At 57.0% G+C, this 8,696-nt stretch overlaps 3 protein-coding genes across 3 annotated transcripts in view; all 3 read left to right on the top strand.

Annotated features, from left to right (window-relative positions):
• The first annotated feature begins 487 nt into the window (after positions 1-487).
• Positions 488-3,245, top strand: PTSG_11345 (uncharacterized protein). The gene is made up of 2 exons (XM_004987647.1): positions 488-1,802; positions 2,101-3,245. The coding sequence occupies exons 1-2, from the start codon at positions 1,584-1,586 to the stop codon at positions 2,584-2,586; spliced, it is 705 nt and encodes a 234-aa protein (XP_004987704.1). The 5' UTR covers positions 488-1,583; the 3' UTR covers positions 2,587-3,245.
• Positions 3,246-4,173: 928 nt separating this feature from the next.
• PTSG_11344 (uncharacterized protein) lies at positions 4,174-5,786 on the top strand. The gene is made up of 2 exons (XM_004987646.1): positions 4,174-4,743; positions 5,085-5,786. The coding sequence occupies exons 1-2, from the start codon at positions 4,465-4,467 to the stop codon at positions 5,520-5,522; spliced, it is 717 nt and encodes a 238-aa protein (XP_004987703.1). The 5' UTR covers positions 4,174-4,464; the 3' UTR covers positions 5,523-5,786.
• Positions 5,787-7,625: 1,839 nt separating this feature from the next.
• Positions 7,626-8,696, top strand: part of PTSG_11343 (uncharacterized protein) — a 4,614-nt gene continuing 3,543 nt past the window's right edge. The window contains exon 1 of the mRNA XM_004987645.1: positions 7,626-8,654. Coding sequence (XP_004987702.1) covers positions 7,698-8,654 — 957 coding nt within the window. The 5' untranslated portion in view covers positions 7,626-7,697. The remainder of the gene's footprint in view (positions 8,655-8,696) is intronic.

Here is an 8,696-nt window from a genome sequence, read left to right as displayed (position 1 = left end):
CTCTGTCTCTCTCTCTCTCTCTGTCTGTCTGCCTCTCTCTCTCTCTCTCTCTCTCTCTCTCTCTCTCTCTCTCTCTCTCTCTCTCTCTCTCTCTCTCTCTCTCTCTCTCTCTCTCTCTCTCTCTCTCTCTCTGTCTCTCTCTCTCTCTGTCCTTTTGCGCATGTGTCTGTTGTATGGGGTGTAGTACAAAAGAGCACACGAAGACATGAACGGGTCAACAAGAACAAGGTGACTCCATAGGAGCATGCAAAGAAGGATGAGAGGACGAGTACATTAGTTCACACGACTGGCTGGGCGCCCATTCCTTGGCTGCATCCTGTGCTAGATACAGTATTTCCTACCTATTAATAGGCCTACACTGCGGGGAGGACTTCACGAGCAAGCAAACAGCAGCAAGCGTGGCTCACGCAAAGTTTTGCGACACAACAGTGGCAAGAGCAAGAGCTGCCGCGACGGTCACGCGCTGGATGGCCTGACGGGATGGGGTCGAGGAAGAAGTGAAGAAGGAGAAGAAGGAGGAGGAGGGAGAGGAAGAGGAAGAGGAAGAGGAAGAGAGGATTGTGGTGTTGGTGGTGGTGCTGCCTTAGTGCCTTGTTTGTCGTTCTTACCAACGCCGACGAGCAAGCAAGCAAGCAAGCACGCAAGCACGCACATATCCAGATGTGTGCATGCACCAACATCAGCAACAAGGCAACACCACGCCAGCATCAGCAACAACACGCCAGCAACACAAGTCACAGACATGCAGCGAGCAATCTGTCCTGTTCCGCCCCCACCCCTGACGACTGAAGCATTGGAATGGTCGAGGTTGTGTGGTGAGCACAGCGAGCAAGATGACAGGAGGACATGGCACGCCAGCAACAAACAAACAAAACCAACAACAGCAACAACCAACAACAACAACAAACAAACAACAGACAAAACAACAGCAAGCAACAACCAACGACGATCACAACCACCACAACAAACAGCCACCAGCAACACAAGAGCGCACGAGCTCGTATTGCGCACAGCATGCATGTTGGACGTGAGGATCCCACCAGATATCATCGCCGCAGCAGCAGAGCACCCGACCCTGACCGCGCCCGCCGCTCGCAGCAATGCGAGCAACAGCAAGACGAGCGAGCAATCCGCCTCGCTCCGTGTCGACGGGTTTGCCTTCGTCAGCCAACACATCTGTGCTGGGCTGGTTGCCGTTGTGCACCCTGACGCGATGAACGGACAACCACAACGAGCACATTCCCCGCCGCTCCCTTTGATGTGACAACACACACCAACGCTCTCCCACAAACACCAGCTCCCTCCACACGAGATAGCCACACAGACAGACAGCCAGCCAAAAGCAGCAGCTGTAGCAGCGAGAAGCAGCAGTGCAAGGAGCAGCACAGGAAGGACGAGGAAGCGGTGTGCATCACTCCACACACCCAAGTGAAGCATCAGCATCAGCAGCAAAGGAAGCGAAGAAGCACAAGCACAACCAAGAAGGAACAGCCACTTCTGCATACACACACGCACACACACATACACACACACAGCGCCCTCTTTGTTTCGACAGCAACAGCAGCAGGCAGCAGCAGCAGACCATGATGATGATGATGCGCAGTTCCAGCTGGCTCGCGCCTGTGCTGCTTGTGCTACTGTGCACAATGGGACACCAGAAGGCAGAGGCATGCGAATGCAAGGACAAGGCAACCCTGTGCGGTACACTGCTGACACAGCTGCTGTGCGAACTGGATGCTGCCTGTGACTGGGACTCGAACGATGGCTGCATCCCAGCAGGATTTGGCTGCGCCGGCCTCTCGGTGCGTTTCAGCGTGTGCCCGTGTGTGTGTGTGTGTGTGTGTGTGTGTGTGTGTGTGTGTGTGTATGTGAGCGGAGAATGTAGAGAGATGCAAGAAGTGAGAGTGCGAGAGAGATGGGAGACGCAAAGAGTGAGAGTGTGTGGGTGAGTGAGAGACAGAAGGGGCGGTAGAGGTGTGGAGGTGGTGCGTGCGAGATGGATGCAGTTTAGTTCGTTGTGCTTCGTGCGCCTGTTCGCTATTCAATCATGCGGCTGCGCTCACGGATCACTTTCCTCAATTCTTGCGCTTGGCATTGCAGTTTACGGGATGTCTCTTGAACCTCGACTGCACATGGACCTGTCCCACGAACACTACAACGACCACGACCACGACAACCACCACCACGACCACCACAACCACAACAACAACCACAACAACCACTACGACCACCACAACAACTACAACGACAAATCCCGGCATTTCCACAACGACAACACATGCTACGTCTTCGTCGTCGCCAATGACGTCCACGACAAGCTCGGCTGGCGGGAGCGTTGGTGCTGGCCAGCCGTCGTCCGCATCCTCACAGCCACCCCCAATCACCACAAACGATGGTGTGCAGGGCGATGCAGGGGATCTGTTGCTGCCTCTCGCCTCTGCTGGTGCGGGCTTGGGCTTTGTCATCATCATCATTGTCGCCATCGTGGCCTGGCGAAAGGGATGCCGATCCTCGTCATCGTCATCGGATGACCGGTCATCGCCGTCCAGCCTCCCCCTCTCTCGTGACGCCTCCCTGTCAATTTAACCTTTTCGTCTCTTGCGGCTTTGTTGATTCATTGATTGAACATCCTCTCTTGTTTTTTTTTTTTCCCTCATGCATCTGCATACTCGCATGTGTGGTTGAATCTTGCCTCCTTGCGGAGCGTTGTTGTTGGCGTTGGGTTGTTGGCTCGATCCTTGCTGGTGTGATGGGCTGGTTTCCATCACCAGCTTTCCTGGTTAGAGTGACCACCACACCGCATATGCCCCCTTCCAGCCTTACTGTCTCTGTTGACCATGTTCACGCGCCTGCCCCTGACTCATTTCCTTGTTGAAGGTTTGTTTGTTGGAGCGGTGCAAACGCCGCACCTTGCTTGGGTCGTTGACTTCAGTTTACTGTATGTGACCCCATGACAATACTGGCCTGAACTGCATCAGTGCATCGCTTCATGAGTTCATGCTCTCTCGTCCCTATCTTAGAACCTCTCCTTCCTGATGTCGGAATTGCTTCATCTGTTCGTCTCCACTCTTTTGTGATCATTGTTGCCCAAAAGAGCAAAAAGGCCTTTGCTCTTTTTTGTTTTGCATATGTTCCAAGATGCACTCTCCTTCCACTCTTCTCTCGCGTTGGTGTCCTGTTCTACGTCCTTTCTTCCCTTCTTGCACTTCGATTGTTGTCTTGTTGTTGCTTCTGCTTGCACGGCCTTGTGATTGCCGGGCTGTTTGCTGCACCCTCTCGTGCATGATTGTTGCGAGCCTTGCCCATTGTACATATCGCCGCCCGTTATCCCTACACCCATACACACAGTGCAGCTTGCATTATTGACTTGACCTGAGTAAGGGTGAGCTGCATGGGTGAGTCTTTGAGTGAGTGGTGGTGCTGTGGTGGCTTGGTGGGTTCGAACCACGTGGAACACCAGAACACTGAGACACTGAAAAGTGGCAGTGTCGACAATTGTTGTAAATCTTGAACCATATTTCTTCAATGCACATGCAAAGATGGAACATGCTCACAAAACACCCTCACAGCTGAGGCCATTGTCCACCTCACGCAAGCATACATTAGCACATTGTCGCTTCGTCGCACCACTCTTGCGCGTTCGTGCCACGCGCACACAAGAACAGACAAACACACCTTTGTGTGCACTCTTGGCTTCATCTGCTTATTTTTGTAAAATCAGCCACCACCCACGCAGAGGTGTCTGCAGTACGCCCCATTGTTTCGGCTCCCGTGAAGACAGAGCCATCCCTGACACCCCCCATCTCACCTCACAGCATTGGCTGCATCACCAATTGGGGTGACCTGATGCGACGTGGCATGGAGCAGTCCAGCAGTGTCTAACATTTCAGTAGGCCCACTGGCGATTGCACGAATGCCGCGCGTGTGTGTGATGACAGGAGCACATTGAAGTCGAGTGCAGGCCGACGGAAACAGTGGCCTCGCATGCTGCTTCGTTTTGGGCATTGTCACATTGACGAGGCCGCTCACAATGTGAATGTTTTCAATGCCGGGTGCAGCCACGCACGGGCCTCGTGTCACTTGCCCTGAAACCATGGTCGCACCTTTGTTTTGGCGAATGGTCACCATGTATGCCTGCGTGTGTGTGTGGGGGGGGGGGGGGAGGGGTTGACTCCAGCGGCTAGCGTGCTGGTCATTGGCCAGCTGCATGGCTCAACCCGGATTTCATGTCAGGTGGAGTGTGGACATGAGTTCATTTTCCACCGACGCCAGCTGCAGCCACCCTCCCTTTGGATCGCTGACCAAGCCCATCTCTCTTCGCACACACTGCAAGACCGTCGCCCGATACCTGGCAACTGCTTCCTTCTTCTTCGCGAGTCATCGCTGCTTCGACTCTCGCCCATAAAGCCACTCTGGTCTTCACACCGCTTTTGGATCACTGAACCGTTCACGCAAGACGTCAAGATGCTGTCTTCTTCCCTCTGCATCTCGGCTGCCATACTGGCTCTGCTGTGCCTGCAAGTTTCCGCCGGAGGCATGCGCCAAGACGACCACTGCGAGGCTTACGGACAAGATATGCACCGATGCAAAGCAGATTACAGCTGCGCGGTGTCTGCTTCCTGTGCACCACGCTTCAACTACTGCAACTACGCGCGGCGGATGTACTGCGAGCGCGATCGTCGCTGCGCCTGGCACCCACACAATGGCTGCCACCCCACGACCGACTCGTGCGCCTCCATTGAGGTGAGGATCAGTTTGTGTTGTATGCGTGTTTGTGTCGTGTGTGTGTGTGTGCTTGTGTACGCGTGTTTGTGTCATGTGTGTCATGTGTGTGTGTGCGGAGGGGTGTGCTTGTTCGTGTCATGTGTGTGTGTGTGTTTGTGTCTTGTGTGTGTGCTTGTGTACGCGTGTGTGTGCGGGTGCGTGTGTGGTTGACGTGTGTTGTCGGTGGATGAAAACACTGAGGGACATGCTCGTGCTGTATTGGAGCTGCATGCATGCATTGCTCACTCACACACACACACACACACACACGCACTCACTCACACACGCACTCACACACATATACATATTGCGCTTGACAGCGGGAGTACTTTTGCCGCCGCAACCGCCATTGCATTTGGAAGGCAGAGTGCCACACACGCCGCATGTCCACAACGGAAGCCCCCACCACAACATCGACCATGAACGCCACCACCACCACTTCCACCACCTCGGACATGGGCTCCGGCTCTGGCGAGCCAACCATGATCTACAGCAGCAGCCACGCTCCGTCCACCACGGCTGCACCTAGCACCACTGCCCGCGGAAACAACACGGACAGCGACCTGGCCAACGCCCCACGCGTCTCCGACTCTGATGGCAGCGGTGGCAGCGACGGTGCTGCTGGTGCTGCCGGCCTCTCTGTTGGCGCCATTGCCGGCATTGTCGTTGGCGTGCTGCTCCTGGTCGGCGTCGTTGTTGGCGTCGCCATGGCGCGAAAGGCACGCAGCCAGGACGAAGGCGCACAGGACTCTGTCTGAGCGGTCGTTTCCCCCTCTCTCTCACTCCTCCTTTATCCGTCTCTTCCCCCTCCTTTCCCCCTTCTCCTGGACGCGAACTGTGTTTGGTGTTTGCTTGGCCTGCTGCGGTGCTGGTGACTGCCTGTGAATGTGTGTGTGTGAATGTGTGTGAACAGTCTGTTTGTGTGTGAACGTGTGTGTGTCTGTGAACGTGTGTGTGTCTGTGAACGTGTGTGTGTGTGTGTGTGTGTGTGTGTGTGTGCGTGTGTGTGTGTGTGTGTGTGTGTGTGTGTGTGTGTGTGTGTGTGTGTGAACGTACGTGCCTTGTTTGACCTGCGCTCGCTGTTCCTCGTTGCCTACAGACCTGCTTTGTTGTTGTGTTCTGGTATGTTCCTGTCTTGGCTCTGGTTTCTTCCTTGCCTTGCCTTGCTTGTCGTTCGTTGGTGTGTGCCTCTTACGAAAATACACAGCAGCCAAAGATGGACAGAAGCAGTGTATGCGTTCAACTGTCCAAAACAACAGCTTAGGCAAATTTCTCAAACGACACCACAATTTTTCTGCTGGCACGCACCTCGCAGACCAAAACAACAACGCACAAACGACCTTCCCACAACAGTGTGCACGCCACCAGCAACCATGACCAGCGCGATGCATGCACAAGGCCACGCACGCCTGCACGCAGTGTGCTGTGGGCGTTGTGTGACGTGACACACCGCGCCAATGTGCTGACCACTCGGCTCGTCAACGGCACTTAAAGCAAGCACACAACCGCACAAGCGCAGGGCCCAAGCAGAAGCCAGCTATCCGCAAGCAACGCATGAGAAAACCTGGGGTGGTGGGTTCGTGTTGCACCGTTCATTTCTCGGCTTGACCACCTGATCTGAGCAAGGTTTCTGCGAGACACATCCTCGAGAACACGTTCCGTGTGCATCACACCAACACAGCGCACAACACACTCGCATCGAGACCAACAGGTGAGCAAGGGGAACAAGCAGGAGCGAGCAGAAGAGAGCTCAAAGCTGCTCAAGCGAGAGAGAGAGAGAGAGTGTGTGTGTGTGTCTGTGTGTATGTATGTGTGTGTGTGTGAGGGCACGCATCGAACCAGAGGGCAAAGGCACAGGCAAGACAGGAGCGAAAGATCGGAGCAAACTCGAGAACATGGGTGTGCCATCGCGACATTCACTTGTGTCAGCACAGCGACCACGAGCTGCAAGCTTGGTAGTATGCGTGGCCACCGCCATTGTTGTTGTGGCTTGCTTGATGTGCCGTGGCGCCCACGCGCAGTCCGCGACGACTACCACAACCACGGTACTACCAACTACACCAACCACGGCAACAACAACAACAACAACGCCAACGACACAGCAGTCATCTGCGACTTTGGAGCCTGCAACGACGCAGGCCTCAACCACAACGGCTGCTCAAACGACGACAGGGACAACCACGGCTACGCGAACAGCAACACACGTGTCGCCTGTAACAGCGACGGAAACGGAAGACGCCAGCTCCACAACGGCTCAAGCTGGGTCGTCTGCACCTACAACCACCACATCAGCCCAAACCCCACCTCCTACTGCGCCCACAACAACACCGGCGTCCACAACAACAACAACAACAACAACAACAACAACAACAACAACAACAACAACAACAACAACAACAACAACAACAACAACAACAACAACAACAACAACAACAACAACCACAACAGCAGCAGCCGGGGCGACTTCCACGTCCAGGCAACAAACACAAGCAACCACCGAAGCAGCACCTCCAACCAGTACACAAGCCGCGACAACGACGCCAGGAACACAAATCGCGTCAACCACGCAGTCACCAACGACCACCAGCCAAGAACATGCATTTGAAGGCTCAACGACGACGGGGTCATTTGGCTTTGCGTCTCCAAGCGACTCATTCTCCAGCACCACGCCACCATGCCAGACCCGCTACGCCCCGCGCGTGTACGGCATCGACCCCCCATGCGGCCTTGGTGAAGGTGAAACCACCGTGCGGTTGAACGTGGGCATTGACCCAGCCATTGCCGACACCGCACCGCGCGCAACATGCGCCTTCCACCTTCCATTCAGGACTGGCGCAGACAGCCTGGCGTGGTCCTGCTCGTGGCACGGGTGCGAGGCGTCTGCGACGGTGGTTGACGGGGGCAACGCGATTGTGTGCGCGGTGCCGGGCAACATGCCGACGAACATCACGGCGACGGGGCCGGACGGCAGCCAGGCCGTGCGGGTGACGGTGCGGGTGTGGCACGCGCAATACGCGGGCGGCAGCGGGGACAGCGCGTGCCAGTCGCACGGCGGAGAGCCACCGGCGCTGTGGGACCAGCACGACTACGTGGTGGCGCACCACAGCTGCGGGTGCCCGCCCGGCGTCGGCTACGTCGAGTGCGAGGAGCCCGACATGTGCCGCACGCACCGCTGCCTGGCGCACCCGCGGGCGGCGTGCGAGGTGAGCCACTGCGGCGTGTGCGCGGTGCGGTTCTACGCGGAGAAGCGCAGCTCGTACGAGGGCGTGGCGCCGCTGGACTGCCTGCCGCGCGACAAGTGCACGGGCGAGTGCCGCAAGGAGTTTGAGGCGTGCTCGCAGTACACCGGGTGCAGGGAGGCGCTGTACCGGCTGGTGGACGAGCGGGCGTCGTCCGGCACGTGCAACGGCACATGCCACGAGCGGCTGGCGGTGCCGACGGAGCCCGGCCGCACGCTGTTTGACCGCGTGTGGTCCTGCTACCGCACGTGCGAGGAGCGGGAGACGGTGCACACGGTGTGCGCGCTGCCGCCGCGGGCCGGGCAGTGCAAGGGGCGCATGACGCGGTGGTACTTTGACAGGATCACGGGCAAGTGCCGGCAGTTTGCGTATGGCGGGTGCGGCGGCAACGGCAACAACTTTGAGACGAGGGAGGCGTGCGAGCAGCGGTGCGAGCTCGGGGCGTGCTGCACGCGGCGCACGGTGCTGGACGACGTCGGGTACGACGCCAACGGGTACGACCAGTTTGGGTACGACCGGCGCGGGTATGCGCGGGACGGGTTCTCGCGGCGGCCGTGGACATACGCGGAGTTTGTGCGAAACACGTTTGACCTGTTTGGGCTGGACGAGCGCGGGTACGATCCGCGCGGGCTGGACGGGTCTGGGTTCTCCGTGGACGGCATGTCGCAGAACATGAGCCGCGACGGCCTGCAG

Source organism: Salpingoeca rosetta (assembly GCF_000188695.1).
Source record: "Salpingoeca rosetta unplaced genomic scaffold supercont1.43, whole genome shotgun sequence".
Lineage (NCBI taxonomy): Eukaryota > Choanoflagellata > Craspedida > Salpingoecidae > Salpingoeca > Salpingoeca rosetta.
Note: the sequence above shows the minus strand (reverse complement) of the source record. Positions and strands in the feature narration are given on the sequence as shown.

Bases quoted from the DNA above. Each gene is read 5' to 3' on its own strand.
- PTSG_11345 (XM_004987647.1), top strand. From the start codon at position 1,584: ATGATGATGATGATGCGCAGTTCCAGCTGGCTCGCGCCTGTGCTGCTT. The intron at 1,803-2,100 runs GTGCGTTTCAGC...TTGGCATTGCAG, and splicing joins TTGGCTGCGCCGGCCTCTCG to TTTACGGGATGTCTCTTGAA.
- PTSG_11344 (XM_004987646.1), top strand. From the start codon at position 4,465: ATGCTGTCTTCTTCCCTCTGCATCTCGGCTGCCATACTGGCTCTGCTG. The intron at 4,744-5,084 runs GTGAGGATCAGT...TGCGCTTGACAG, and splicing joins ACTCGTGCGCCTCCATTGAG to CGGGAGTACTTTTGCCGCCG.